The following is a 15,852-nucleotide window of genomic DNA, read 5'->3' as shown; positions in this document are numbered from 1 at the left end:
CAGATATTCACAAAATTGTAAAATTACACTGAGAAAAGTAAAACTTAACAGAAGTGTAACCAAGAGACAAACATAATCAAAAGTGAATAACTGTTTCATTTAAGCAGACTTTACTTAAATGAGATTCCCAAAATGCCCTTGGAATGATATGTTCATTTTCACCTGATCATGTAGGAGCTAATTTGACACTTGAAACAGGTTCAATTTATGTAATACTTATGCATAGAATACACAAACAAACCCTGTGTTTATTTAATAATAATCACAAACACATACAACCATGGCGTTATATTCCACGAGGTAAACACTTCAGGCATAGCAAACAAATACACACTGTATATATCTGCACATATGTGATTGTCATATGCAATAAATCTAAGAATCTGCAAGGAGATTATAGAGTAATCCAGATCAATTTTAACTAGATACAAATGCATAGTGATGCAATACTTAAAACTGAACAACAGAGTTTGCAACATCTGGAGAGCGTAAAGCATATTAGATTGTTTACTCATGCATTGCGTGTGCAGCCTCAGGTTAAGCCATTCAGATGTATCGAGCTTTGTATGACTGGACAGGCTTATACAAAGCTGGCTAAATGACTGGATGACGTCGAAGTTTGGTAGTGCAAAGCAACCCAACCCGCTAACCCACTTTTAGGATCCAGGAGAGACTGGGGTGACCTGTTAAGATCCTGCCGCTCAAGCTTTTATGCAACATCAGAGGTCTACCACCTCCTGTTTTAAATTCACCATCACAAAAACACACAAAAAACCAACTCTAGTCATATATTCAGAACAAATCCACTGAGTTACTTTATAACAAAAATACTCTTACCTCTAGAGACCACCTTAACTGAACTGCAGTTGGCCTTTCAAGCCTATTCTATAAGGTTGAAGTGCCAACCATCTAGTACTACCCCTTGGGAGGAGCCCTACAGAACACGGCATACTCCATCCCCCTTTGTCTGTCCCAGCCTCTAGCCTGCGGCCCTGTGGCCCACGCCCAAGACAGACGGCGACCGGAAGGGTGTCTGTTCCATACCTTTAATGTGTTGTGTGAGTTGATACTGCGGCGGCGCCCTTCTTCCAGCTGCATCTCCGAGTACAGCTCCTCCTCATCCTCCTCCATGATGTCAGACAGATCAGAGCCCCGACTGCTCTCAGTGTAGTACTCCTCACTGTGGCTATAGTGATGATGCTGGAGATATACACACAGAGATCTTCAAGATTTAACACTCCCGGAAGAAATCTTTAAAACTCAACAGAAATCTCACGTAATTAGAATTACACTCTGGTTTTCTAATGTTTCTGGTTCCTAATTTTGCCCATGAATACTTTGTTCTTAATTGGTTTTGCAAATGTCTTTGTTTTGTTATTTGTATAACTTTGATGTTTTGCTTGGTTTCCTTGGATTTTGTATTTGTTGCATTTGTGAATTATTAATTTATGAATCCAAGGAAAACCAGCAAAACTTCAAAGTTAAAAAAATAAAAAATAAAATTCCCTCCCTATCTTTAGACCTGTGATTTATTTGCATGTTCTTAAAGAAAGAAACACAACACAATGGAAAACAATGTAATGAGATAAAAAAATAAAAAATAAAGGAAACAGATAAATAAGCACAAAGTGGCCCTGAACATTATTTAGGCCCATATTTGAGGGCCTATTTGGCCCACATGCAAAAATGTACGAATGCTATATTTTATCTCAGATTTTATACTTGCCTGATTATAAAGATATATAAAATGTTATTTGTAGCGATATTTCTTTGTGTCCAGATAAATGTTTGCATTTTTCATTATTTTATGTTAACATTAAGTTACAAAATATAGTTATAACCAACAATTTGTAATATACATTATTAAGTCAATAAAATATCAACATAATATAAGTATAACATAATTCAATATAATATATTGTAATATATAATATATATAATATTCAATATAATATAACACTCGGAATGTACATTTTGTAATAATTTGTAAAGCATAAATAAACAGAAATGTCCATTACTTGTGTTGGTAAAGTTGTGAGCTGACTCAAAACTCCCCCCCGTGCAGTACAAAAAGATTGCTATTTCTTAGACTCACGTGTCTGCCCAGCTCAGAACCTCTGAGAAACTCATCCACAGAAGCACCTCTTCGCCTGGCGTGAGGGGAATCGTACCCATCCTCCTCCTCATCTGAGTTTAATGAATGCAGAGCGTTACCCCTGTCACTGAAGATGTTCCTCCTCTCCACCTGAAACAGATCATGTACATTAAACTCTGCCATACTGCTTCAAAGCATTCCAGCAATCCTCCATACTGACATCTTGTTCATCAAATTCCTCATTTAGCCCAACAACCAGTGGATTTACCCTGCTGTTCGGGGCGCTCCTCTGCGCCGCCTGGCGGGCTATAGCACGAGCCACTGTGTTGGGAATGGGCACTCCCTGAGGTTGAGGCAAGATCCTCTGAGGGGATGGTGAGCGCCGGCCCTCTATGTGAGGGGGCTCCAGTGTGTGTCCCGGGTGTGAAGGGGGCGGAAGTGGTGACGGGGCTCTGGGATGCGGCTCCCAGGGATGCCCCATTTGCCTGCCCATCTCTGGCTCTTTGGCATGGGGGTCTCTGGCACTTGGTAGGAGTTTGGGTTTAGACATGGGGTACGGGGAAGGCGAGGGGTGGACATGGGGGTGCGAGGGAGGTGGATGAGGGTGGGGTGGTGGGACGGAGTGGGGCTGAACATGCGGTTGTGGATGGGTTGGGGGGTAGGCTTGTGGGTAGGGAGGCGGGTGAGGGGGGTGTCCGTGGGAGTGAGGCACCAGGAGGTTGTGCGGAATGGTGGCCACGGGAGAGTCCTGCGACTCTCCTTGTGCTGATATTGTCCTCACAACCACCTCCTGCGCTTCCAGACACTGGATACGGTTCAGTTCCACCGTAACAAAATCTGCTGTGGGGTACATTATCTCTGCTATCTGAAAACAAACAAACAAAAGAAATATGGGATAAACAAATGTGCCTTTGCAAGGATAAACAATGAGTGTTTTCTGCAGATACAGTCAGGCAGTTACTCAGATTTGTACTTGACCTGCTATTTTTATTAGATATTTTCACTGCCCCCATAATAAAAATGATCAACTTTATTTTTAGCATTACATTTTGTGTTAAAAATAAAAACATTTAATTTATATATTTTTATTAAAATAAAAAATATATTAAAATATAAAATACTTCATTGATAATTTTAAATGTGATAGAAATACATTTCATATTTTTAATTTGGAAAATAATTATAAATCAAAATATAATACATAAACATAAAATAATCTACATAATGAAATAATATATATTTTAATACATTTTATTTTGTTTGTTAAAATTATTTTTTTTATATTTACAATATTTACAAGTACATACATATTATAATTTATAGTATTTTATTTCCAATAATAGCTGGAAATTACACAGCTATATTTTAATTATGTGACAGAAATAAATTCATAAACACTTTTGTTAGAAAACAGCAGCATATGGTGATTTGTTTATCATTTTCAACCAATTACAGATGATATTTATAAGAGTATAACAAGTATTCTCACACTTTTGACAAATTTTAGACAGATAGATGCTTAATGCATCATTATGGTGATTTGTTTATCATTTTCAACCAATTACAGATGATATTTTTAAGAGTATAACAAGTATTCTCACACTTTTGACAAATTTTAGACAGATAGATGCTTAATGCATCATAAAAAAATCAAATGTTTAAGCTTGCCAGGCAAAAAAAAACAAACTTTAATTTAATGAATGTAAAACAAGGTGACAAAATTACAGGGTGATGCTTCTTCACACTGGCCCTGGACCATTTAGACATCCTTATTGTTGAGCAGCATATTTCAAACCTACTGGTACATGGAAAACATCTCAGAAAAAAAAAATACATTTGTATATATGATACATAAATAATTGTACTTTTTTGTCTCACGAAAAGAGGTTAATATTATTTTAAAATGTGTTTTTGTCACATTGTCCAAAAAGACTTAAATAAACCCCTGCATTATATATAACACAGGGGAAACACTGGCAATGAAATGACACAAACGATCACCTGATGGAGCCAGTGAGCAGTGTTCAAAAATGTGAACTAGCACAACATGTTCAACCTCCAAGCTGACCTTAGACCTTTCATTTAGGCCTCCATTAGCAGGGCCCACTGCTCATTGCAGATCAGTAGCTGTTATGCACAAATGGCATGACGATAGTAAGAATCAGCAACATCACTTCACCTTTTGACCTTTAGTGCAGACTATGTAGCCGATTACATTGGCTCCATTGGAAGTGCCGGTAGGAGTGAGGGAAGGAGGCTTCCAATGGATCTGCAAGACTCCAGGTGTCTGTCCCATCTGAACTTGCACATCCTGAGGAGGTAAAGGAGGACCTGAAAAAAAAAAAGAGTTGCTACACTGTTTCATGATTCAAGCAAATCTGTGAAGGTCTGCTATTGTGTTTGTGGGTGGGCTGTGACATGCATTCTGCTTTCAGAAACACGTGCATGCTAGTGTATGAAAATTTGATGCATGTGTAATGTGCATGTGGGTGTGTGCGCGTGCATTTTACAGCCGTAAGGGATGCCAGCTGGGCATAGACGACAGTGTATTTGCTTATGTCAGCACTCTGAATTTATGTGGGCTGATTCATCTTAATCATACTGAGAGTTTTATGTGGCTGCCAGCAATGGACTGCACCATCTCAGAACCTAAAACACACAATGCTCTGTTATCATTTCAGCTGTTTTGCATAACAGTACAGAGCAGGCATCATTCACTCCATCTCTTGCTTGGTTTTAATTCAAAACATTTAAATGTTTGTCAGGGCTGGTTGTCAATACAGATTTCCTAATTGGATTCGATTTTGATTCAAAAAAACTCTCTTTTTTTTTCCGATTTGAATCTAATTAGGATTCAATTCCAATTCATTTGCGGATATTTCAGTTATAATGTCCATTTTGTTTGCATGTTCTTCCATACAGAAAGAAATTTTCTCTTTGACAGGTTCAAATCAGAAACTCTTCAAAACAAAATGACTCATAAGAGTGATTCATTTCAGTAATCAGGCTACACTTATCACACTGCATGTTTCTGATTCACTAAAAACAAAAGGCTCATTAGAGTCATTTGCTTGTCAATCCGACTACTCTGACCATACTGTATGATTTTGATTTGCTAAAAAGAACTGGCTTATAAGAATCACTTACCTGTGAATCTGGCTACTGTGGTCATGCTGTACTACAAATTATTGATTCACTAAAAAGAATCAGCTCATCAGTCATTTGTTTGTGCATCTGGCTACTCTGGTCATGCTGTACTGTATGTTTTTGATTTGCTATTAAGAACTGGCTCATAAGAATAATTTGTTTTGTATCTTGTTTTTGCATGCAGCCTGGGACAGGTCTTTGCGAAAACTACAAGAACCAGACATGTCCTCTGCACAGACCCTATGGCCAGCTTTAACTCCATCCCACCAAACTCTGGTGTAATGTACAGTAGCCCGATCTTCAAGGAGAAGTAACTGGATGAATATTTTGAAGGATGCCAATCCACAGTCTGACTCGTGATGCAGCCTGGAGTTAAACCACACCATGTTGGTTCATCTGGCCAGAGGAGAATTGCCCCACCCCCCGACTGAGCCTGGTTTCTCCCCAGATTTTTTTTGTTCCATTTTTGTCACCAATGGAGTTTGGGTTCCTTGCCACAGTTGACTTTTGGCTCGCTTAGTTTTGGACACTTACTATTTGGCAATATTACTGACTTGACTGCATGGACACTATCGGATGAGAACTGAACTACACTCTTAAAAATAAAGGTGCTTCACAATGCCATAGAAGAACCTTTTTTTCTAAATGGTTTCATAAAGAACCTTTGACATCTGAAGAACCTTTCTGTTTCACAAAAGGTTCTTTGTGGCGAAAGAAGGTTATTCAGATTACAAAAAGGTAAGAAAGAGATGGTTCTTTAAAGAACCTTTGACTGAATGGTTCTTTGTGGAACCAAAAATGGCTCTTCTATGGCATCGCTTGAAGAACCTTTTGAAGCACCTTTATTTTTAAGAGTGTAAGCTGGATGATGACATCACAGCTGCTTTCTAGATGAATTAAACTCATTCTACAATTGATGAAATTTACACAGTTATTTAACCAAATTGAATTAACAATGAGCTGATTTCAAATGAATAATGACTAAGGAGCTTTATAGCAGAATTTAATTTTGATAAATTATTTTAACAACTTTTTAACTGCATTTAATTGAGAGATGCCATCACATTTGTTGTATACTAAAACACAAAATAAACGGCTTTGTAAACTGTAAACGGTTTCCCAGTGACATGCGCCCACTCAAACGATCAATTAAGAAAAGCCATCCTGATGTCAGAGAGCAGGTAGTCCTGTCACAGGTTTGAAATCTTCGATGGATCACACTAATCCACACTGATCACTTCTCTGCCCACCACATGACAGATCATCAGGGGGAGCGCTTAATCAATGACCACCCCTCACTGATCAGAGCCCACGGGCCGCTGACCAGTCCAGAGACATCAGGGGCATGATTGAGTGCCTGTGGAAAGACAGTGGATCTAAAAGTGGATCATTTAAGAGAAACTGGATCAATGCTCTATAATTGAAAACAGCTCAAAGGCTGTCTTTATCTGATCAGGCATTCATCTGAGGCCGCTGCTGCACGGGTAAACGCCTGCAGATGGATGTCATGAAATAAAACCCTGCACCGTTAGTCCGCAGGGAAGCCCGCCGATGGGTTTACGTTGCCCTGTGCATATTACAGTCTGTAGTTGGGGAACACAATGTGAGCGAGACTAGACCGAGGGTTAATTTATCTCAAGATGTCAAAATGTCCTGAGGCATGCACTCCACTGTGCTGGAAATTCGATAATCTGTGAGCAGGACTGTTCCATCATGAGTGGCCTTCCCTTAATTAACGTTCTATTTCAATTAAAAGTATCAATTAAAAAAAAATACATCAGAGAGAGGCATTGCGGGAGAAAAAACATTCCTGTTAACACTTTAAAAGCATGACTTCCATGTTCTTACATTTTTTAAAACAGAGAGAGAGAAAAAAAAAAAACTGGGTGCACAAAGCCAAGGATGTTGCATCTGATATATTGCTTTCCAGCTAAACTGGGTTGAATTGTTTTTCACATATTCCTTTAAGTTTTATTAAAGGTAGCATGTTGTAAAATGACAGTTTATAAAATAAATGACACAATTATAAAATGTATTAACTTTATGAGTTAAATCAGACTACTCCGGTTGCGCTGTATGTATTTGATTCACTAATTCATTAAGAATGACTCATTTCATTTGCTGGGGAATCTGGCTATTATGGTCACACTGTACTGTAAGTTTTTGATTTGCAAAAATTAATCGACTCTTAAGAATAATTTTCTTGTGAATCCGGCTCCTTTGGTCGTGCTTTATGTTTTTGATTTGCTAAAAAGAACTGGATAATAATAATAATTCGCTTATGAATTTGGCTACTCTAGTTACTCTTTCCTGTACATTTTTAATTTGCTAAAAAGAACTGTCTCACAAGATTCAATTGCTCGTTGAATTGAATCCGACTACTCTGGTAGCACTCTATGTTTTGATTAAATTACATAATTACAAAATTACTTAACTTTACAAGTTAAATGTTGTGCTTTTGCACACCAACCACTATGTAAATACTTAAACACACAGCTGAAGACTGTGCTTTGGTATTCACCATAAGAATGATGTTTGGCGATTTTATAATTCACAGCTTCAACTAACACTGGCAAATAGATTCATTGCTGTCATGCTTATTTAATGAAGATACACTACCGTTCAAACGTTTGGGGTCAGCAGTGTTGTTATTAGTAGTTAATTAATATTTTTATTCAGCAAGGATGAATTAAATTGATCAAAAGTGACAGACATTTATAAACTTTTGAAGTATGAATACTTCATGAAGTATCAAACTAATGATGTATGAAGTGTAATTTTTGAGATATTAAAAGCATCTTCGGGTCTCTCCACACCAAACAGAACATTAGGGTTAATTAGCATTCTATGGCAATAAAAACGGCAACTGTTAATGATCACAGGCTCAGCTGAGAGCTACGGCACGGCAGGAGACAGCCGTACTAATGCTGATGGCCTTTCATTTCCTCCCTGGACAATGGCTGTCGCACTCAGGATGGGAGGGAAGAATGAGCTGGCACTGAAAGCATCTTCATACACACGTCTGCTTTGCTTCTTGGCATTGCAATGAGAGTGTATACGTCTATGAGTGTGTGTGCCAGTGTGAAATAATGTGGGAGACAGTAAAAAACGAGCAAGCGAGGACTCCCTCAGAAGCAGAATACCGGGCATCCCCCTCTGCCCTCCCCTTTCTCACATCCTCTCTGATTCTTCCTCTTTTAATCTTCAGTCGCTCCACTTCCCTACTGCGGCAAACGCTTGTCCCATTTCCATTCATCACGCATTCATTCATTTCCTTCGCTCTCATTCGTTTGTACTCCAAAGCAAGGCACCTTCATGGTCCGCTGGGAACAGCGTTGAGAGATCAAGAAAAGCAAAATGCAACTAGGTTGATCAACATCTCAGGTAGATGTCTGCGTAATAGGTGTTATGCCAAAACCAGAGCCGACAGCTCTTCGTTTATATGCTAAAGTGCCATAGGGTTCTTTTAATGAAGGCAGCTTGTGCTTGTCTACTTGTCTCTCTAGGGTAGGAAGCTCTTTATGGAGCACTAAACTTCCAGGCTCCTCCTTTAGCAGGTTGAATTGATGAACAGGAAGAGCATAGCAAACATCAAGGTTACATGCCTAATGTTAACTGTTATCTGGCACATGAGGAACTCCCACAAACAACTGACAACTTATATGATCTACAAGGACATTTTCTCTGAGGAAGCACCATCTTCAAAATATTTGGATGAGAATTATAATTGGACAAGGATTATGATTGCTGGTCTCATAGGAGTTGGTAGATACAAAGACAAACTTGTTCTCTTCAAGTTCAGATTTTTCAGAGTCTCCTCTGTGTACAGATATTTTCAAAATTGGCCCTTAAAAGTTGAAAAAAGTGAAACATTTCTAGATGTGGGTGGTATTTGGGCCTTAATTACATCCATAATAAATCCACAAGACCAAGAATACTAATACATGTGTTTTAATCTTAAAGCATAAACCTTATTAGGCTTTCTGTCAGCTTTAGTCCCTGTCATGATCAAAATGTGAGATTAACATTTTAGTTGGGTACAACATTTTGCTCATTTTAAGGTACCAGCAATTATAATTCTTGAGATATCATGCCCTAAAAACATGGCATAGGAAATAATGATGGGGCTAAAAAATATTTAAATCTGCAAGAAACTAATCCATGGATTAATTACAGAGCAACCACTCACTTCAGAGCACCCTAGCAACCACACTACATTGTGCTAACAACCATTTAGAAGCAGAACATTTTTGCAACCACATAGCAACAGCCTAGCAACCACACACAACATCCTGGCATGGTGGTGACAATTTTTGCACAATTCTCGAGAAATATGTACTGTAAAAATCCAAGTATTCTTATTATTCATTCAGGATGAGGCTTAAAAAGAAGGTTTAGCAGTGAATGAGTGATAACTAGGGCTGACAATTTAACATGCAAATTTACTGTGATAATTTATAACAAAATGTTTTGGGTTGGTAAGATCTTATCTCACCAAGGTTCACCATTTATTTAACCAAAAATACGGTAAGAACAGTAATAATATGAAATATTATTAGAAATTAAAATAACAGGTCTATATTTTAATATATTTTAAAATGTAATTTATTTCTGTGGTGGCAACGCTGATTTTTCAGCAGCCATTAATCCATTAATCCAGTATATATATATATATATATATATATTAGGGCTGTGCAAAAAACCGAATCGACTGACAGCCCTAGAGATAACAAGATCTCAAATCACTAAGCAATAAGAAATGAACAATGTAAAGTTGAGTGTGCGCTCAGTGTTAGCTGACCCACCGGCTGGCTGTGTGCAGAACTCCACTGAGACCTCCTTCTTCTCCCTCTGCTCAAGGGGAAGCTGCCAGGGAATCTGATGGGGCCGGGCCACCACCCGTATCTTATACACTGTCATGGGCTTGAGGTTGTAGAAGTGGTATTTGTACCCTCCAGGCTTCACAACATCATACTCCACGTCGTTCAGGAAGATCATGTGGCTGTAGTTGCTGTTGCTTGGCATCCAGGTGAGCTCAGCCGATACTTGTGTGATGTTCTCCACACGAAGGTAATAGGGTGCCACAACCACATCTTTCCCCATCAGCAGTGTGCAGCGCAGCGGATCGGAGAGCCCCCGCTCCGTCATGCTCTGGATGGAGATGCGGTGCGTACAGGAGGCCAGGTTCAGCTTCTCGATCAAAGACTTGGTGCGGCCGCCGAAGGGCACGCTCATGCATACCTCCTGATCCACCAGTACATTGTAGCCGCTGATGGACGACCACCCGGGCAGCACCACCGGAGGGTCCCAGCTTATGATAACGCTCTTGGCCAGCTGCTTGATCAAGGTAATGCGGCGGGGGTAAGGCACGATGTCTTCTCCGATCTCGTCAATGTTCACGTCCAGCGTGCCTGTGCCATTGCTGCAGGGTCCCAGAAAGTCCATGCCCAGACCCATGCTCATGCCCAAGCTGCTCACCCCACTGCTGCTGCTGGTGCCCGTCCCGGTACCCGAGCCCAGGGCATCCAGCTTCTCTGAGAGCAGCGTGCTGAGTGTACTGACGGCACTGCTGGGCATGGAGGCGGGGCTGTGGTTGAGGTAGGACGGTTCCTTGATGCAGTCCAAAAGAGGAACTGACGGGAGCTCCTCATCCTGGACAAAGTCCACAAAGTTGGAGGGAACCAGACCCTGCTGTCCGTCCAACAACTCACCTGGAGAACAGAAAAGGGTACCGAGTGATGAATAATGGCTGCTGAAAATTCTGCTTTGCCATCAAATGATTATTATAAATAGGATATTTTAAAATTACATTTTAAAATATATTCAAATAGAAAACTCTTATTTTAAATTGTAATAATATTTCACAATATTACAGTTTTGACTGTGTTTTTACTTTAATCAAATAAATGCAGCCTTGTTGAGCATAAGAGACTACTTTAAAAAATGTCCTTGACTGACAACCAAACTTTTGAATGGTAGTGTATAACTGCTCTGAAGTTGTACTGTAATGTGACATACCCTCATAGAAGCCGTCCTCATCCATGGTCCCATAAACATACAGGTACTTCCCAGCCACCAGGGGGAGCTCTGCTTCAGGATGCTCATTGGGGCCATCATAAGGGTTATAACTGCAGGGAGTACATGCTGAATTCAATTCATGAACTTCATTATTATTATTATTATTATTAAATCAAAAACCTAAAGGAGAAGTCTATACATTTTTTAAATTTCAAAATAGTATTAGAACAAAATGGTGATATTACTAAGCCATTTGTGGGTTGATTTTTTTTTTCCTGAAAACTTAAACACTGTAGCTCTGTGGCGGTTAAAAATCATTGCTCAGTTTGTTCAAGCATCCTAGCCAGCCTGATATAGTGGGGTGAAACCCATTTGAAACATTATTTTTCATAATTTTTATGATACAACCTGGCCATGCTAGTGGAGCAATGGAAGCCTATGGGGCAAGATGACCAGAGGAATTAAAAGCAGATGCTTACATTACAACCTTTCCTAGTATCTTTAAATGGATATCACCCAAAGTTACCTGGTTTACCAAGTTCACATGATTTTAACATAAATTGAATAGATATTTTCTGATGGCACCAAACCAGTCTCGTAAGTGTTATCATAAGTGCTATGATTATACTATCAAAAGAGTGTGAAAGTATATTTTAAAAGTTTATCTGCTGTGCTTGGTAGATGAGGCGAAATGCTTGTCTGTGGTAATTGACAGTGTGCACAGATGTTGTTGATACACTTAACTTGTACTTAACTCAGAGTATTTCTTAAAGGCAGACCTAATACAGTGACTAATGCTATTCTACACCTAATCATTACAGCTAATGGCATGATATAACAAATCATTATAGCTAAGGACATGCTATAACCTATTATTACAGCAAAGTCCTATTGTAACGTACTGTAACATGTTACAACAGCTGTAGTGGATCCACTCACTTGTAGCGGGCAACACACAATCGCACTTTGCCTGTGTATCTGGACTTAGACCTGGGGGACGAGCCTTGCTCTTTGTCCATCTAAAGGAGAGAGGAAAAGTGGATAGATGAGTTAATGGTCAGCTTTACTAGCTTACAGTATTGTTGTTGTTAAGCAGCATGCTAAGCCTTGACAGCACAGGGAGTTTAATGCTTTGTTCAGACAGATTTTTTGGCATAGCTGACTCATATCTGTTTATTTTTTTGTAGTCTGAACAGCAACAAACCACATGAAATCCAGTGTTAACAAACCTGATCCAAACCACATTCATATGTGGTTTCAAATCAGATTACATCTGATTTTCCAGTCTAGTCAGATCAGATTTCAGATAGCTGCTTTTCGAAATTCAGGATGTCTTTTGTGATGTAGATACACCAGATATTGGTGACAATTCCTGAAGCGGATCATATTTAATCAAACTGCAAAATGACACTGTGCACACTCAGACCTAAAGATCAGATTTGAAAACCAAATCGGATTTATGTGTAGTATGAACAACGCCTAAGAGAGTCAATGAAAAATCAGTGGGTTATAAAACATAAGAATGAATGTTTTTCGAGTTTTGATTTTTGATAAATGTTTGGGCAAAAATGAAGTCTGAAATAACTGAAAGCAAAGTCTAGTGTGCAATCTGATAATGTGGGCGATTAAGCCAATAACACCAGCAGAGCACAGTCTGAGCAGACAGATTGGACTATTCACACCCACACACTCTCTCACACACACAGCCTGTCAATGCATACTGTAATTATTCTCATAATGGCCAAATCACTGTGGTACATGACACACTATTAGAATCTACTTTGCTCTCTTAGAATCTAGAATATATTGGTTAGAAAAAGAATCTATTCTATTCGACTATTTACAAACCTTTCAGTTTAATAGTTTAGTCTCATCCTGTTTTTATTTTTTAAATAATCTTTAAACTTTATAATACATTTAAGTTAAAAAATTAATTAACAAATATTAAAAAATAAATTTAAGTGAACATTTTTCAATGGACTCTTTTCACAGACTGCGATGATACATTTCCAGAGTTATTAACATTGTAGATCTAGTACAGTTTTTAATATTTTCATTTTTTCTTAAGTCATGTCTGAAGGGCGTTGTTAGGCATGACACAAATCGGAGTGCCTGCAATCCCTTCAGCTGTGACTTATTCACAATACAGCACACCTTGAGTACCTTTTTTCTTACATACATTACCTTTAGATTTAAAAAAAAATAATTAATTAATTAATTAAAAACTGTTGTTAATAACTCTGGAAATGTATCACAGTCTGTGAAATGGTTTCCACACAAGAAAAATATTAAAACCAAAAATGTATGTATTGATTCATTAAAGTTTGTTAAATGCACATAGAACCAAAACCAAAGTCCAACACATTAACATTCTTGTGCTGGCTTGCAAGCCCTGGCATTTCCTTCAGATAATGCAAATATAATCGATTTTATTCTGTAGAACCTCAGTTCTTTTTATATATTTAATTTTTGGTTCAAAAGATTAAACCTCAAGACTAAAATCAAACTGTAAATGGTTAACATTAAAGGGGTCATGAACTGAGAAATCAAAATTCCCCTAATTTCTTTTATGCACCAAGAGCTTGTAACACTCCAAAGAGAAAGGAAAACTTGAAATCGCATCATATGACCCCTTTAACATCATAAATCTAGTACAGTTTTTTAATATTTTCATTTAACATTTTTTAAAATTTAATGTACATTTATAACACTAAACCTTGTATTATTTTACCTTTGCATTATATTTTAGAACACTGCTGTGTGGATGTTTTTAACACAACAGGTGAGGAAGTGATGGCAAATTTGACATCTTTCTCGTATCTGACCACTGTAATCAATCTAACAATGTTTTTTTTCCCCTTTTGAAAAGTCACAGAAACACTATCATTGATTTTTTCCTTTTGCTTTTGGAGCAAATGGGAACTCAAAAATATTTTTGTTGTAGTTTCCATTCATCCAGAAGTTTACTCAACTATGTTTCTGAGAGCCCTGGAAATGTGAAAATTAGTTTTCTTTCTTGTGTTTATTTGGAAACTGGATTATGATTGGTATTTTCTTTTTTGGCATCTATTTAGCCATCTATAGCTGCCTGTACTTGTGTCGCTTTATTGGTTGATTCTTGCATTTCATTTACATACAGAACCAAAATCTAAAGCCCATTAACACATTAACATTCTTGTGCTGGCTTGCAAACTCTGCCATTTCCTTCAGAAAATGCAATGTAATCTATTTTAAAAGATTTAACCTCAAGACTAAAATCAAACTGTAAATGGTTAACATTAAAGGTAAAATGAACTAACACTCACTGATTAGTTTGTGATACTCACAGCAGTGGAGATGACGGGCCGCACCTCTGAGAGGAAGGTTCGCCGTGGGCTGGAGGTTGTGCTGCGTGACAGGAAGGTGGGTTTGACAGACAGGAGCTCTAACCCAAAGTTACCTGGTTTACCAAGTTCACATGATTTTAACATAAATTGAATAGATATTTTCTGATGGCACCAAACCAGTCTCGTAAGTGTTATCATAAGTGCTATGATTATACTATCAAAAGAGTGTGAAAGTATATTTTAAAAGTTTATCTGCTGTGCTTGGTAGATGAGGCGAAATGCTTGTCTGTGGTAATTGACAGTGTGCACAGATGTTGTTGATACACTTAACTTGTACTTAACTCAGAGTATTTCTTAAAGGCAGACCTAATACAGTGACTAATGCTATTCTACACCTAATCATTACAGCTAATGGCATGATATAACAAATCATTATAGCTAAGGACATGCTATAACCTATTATTACAGCAAAGTCCTATTGTAACGTACTGTAACATGTTACAACAGCTGTAGTGGATCCACTCACTTGTAGCGGGCAACACACAATCGCACTTTGCCTGTGTATCTGGACTTAGACCTGGGGGACGAGCCTTGCTCTTTGTCCATCTAAAGGAGAGAGGAAAAGTGGATAGATGAGTTAATGGTCAGCTTTACTAGCTTACAGTATTGTTGTTGTTAAGCAGCATGCTAAGCCTTGACAGCACAGGGAGTTTAATGCTTTGTTCAGACAGATTTTTTGGCATAGCTGACTCATATCGGTTTATTTTTTTGTAGTCTGAACAGCAACAAACCACATGAAATCCAGTGTTAACAAACCTGATCCAAACCACATTCATATGTGGTTTCAAATCAGATTACATCTGATTTTCCAGTCTAGTCAGATCAGATTTCAGATAGCTGCTTTTCGAAATTCAGGATGTCTTTTGTGATGTAGATACACCAGATATTGGTGACAATTCCTGAAGCGGATCATATTTAATCAAACTGCAAAATGACACTGTGCACACTCAGACCTAAAGATCGGATTTGAAAACCAAAGCAGATTTGTGTGCAGTATGAACAACGGGTAAGAAAGTCAATGACAAATCAATGGGTTGTAAAACTGAATTGTTTTTTCAAGTTTTGATTTTTGATAAATATTTGGGCAAAAATGGAGTCTGTAATAATTGAAAGCAAAGTCCAGTGTGCAATCAGATAAATGTGGGCGATTAAGCCAATAACACCAGCAGAGCACAGTCTGAGCAGACAGATTAGACTATTCACACC

At 38.2% G+C, this 15,852-nt stretch overlaps 2 protein-coding genes across 3 annotated transcripts in view; both read right to left on the bottom strand.

Annotated features, from left to right (window-relative positions):
- LOC107684492 (RIMS-binding protein 2-like) overlaps positions 1-14,661 on the bottom strand; it is a 31,901-nt gene extending 17,240 nt beyond the window's left edge. The window contains exons 1-8 of one of the 2 annotated variants that reach the window (XM_016480748.1): positions 14,587-14,661; positions 12,200-12,279; positions 11,261-11,370; positions 10,048-10,953; positions 4,275-4,426; positions 2,364-2,960; positions 2,096-2,245; positions 1,045-1,200 (exon numbers count right to left, since the gene is read on the bottom strand). In XM_016480748.1, coding sequence (XP_016336234.1) covers positions 1,045-1,200; positions 2,096-2,245; positions 2,364-2,960; positions 4,275-4,426; positions 10,048-10,953; positions 11,261-11,370; positions 12,200-12,279 — 2,151 coding nt within the window. In that variant the 5' untranslated portion in view covers positions 14,587-14,661. Of the gene's footprint in view, positions 1-1,044; positions 1,201-2,095; positions 2,246-2,363; positions 2,961-4,274; positions 4,427-10,047; positions 10,954-11,260; positions 11,371-12,199; positions 12,280-14,565 lie in introns of both variants that reach the window. The other variant, XM_016480747.1, reaches the window with a different exon arrangement.
- A 447-nt stretch (positions 14,662-15,108) lies between these two features.
- Positions 15,109-15,852, bottom strand: part of LOC107684511 (peripheral-type benzodiazepine receptor-associated protein 1-like) — a 113,209-nt gene continuing 112,465 nt past the window's right edge. The window contains exon 12 of the mRNA XM_016480783.1: positions 15,109-15,192. Within this exon, the coding sequence (XP_016336269.1) occupies positions 15,109-15,192 (84 nt within the window). The remainder of the gene's footprint in view (positions 15,193-15,852) is intronic.

The sequence above is a fragment of the Sinocyclocheilus anshuiensis genome, unplaced genomic scaffold (genome assembly GCF_001515605.1).
Source record: "Sinocyclocheilus anshuiensis isolate Anshui unplaced genomic scaffold, SAMN03320099.WGS_v1.1 scaffold1, whole genome shotgun sequence".
NCBI lineage: Eukaryota > Metazoa > Chordata > Actinopteri > Cypriniformes > Cyprinidae > Sinocyclocheilus > Sinocyclocheilus anshuiensis.
The sequence above is the reverse complement of the archived record's forward strand: the minus strand, read 5'-3'. Positions and strand labels throughout refer to the sequence as shown.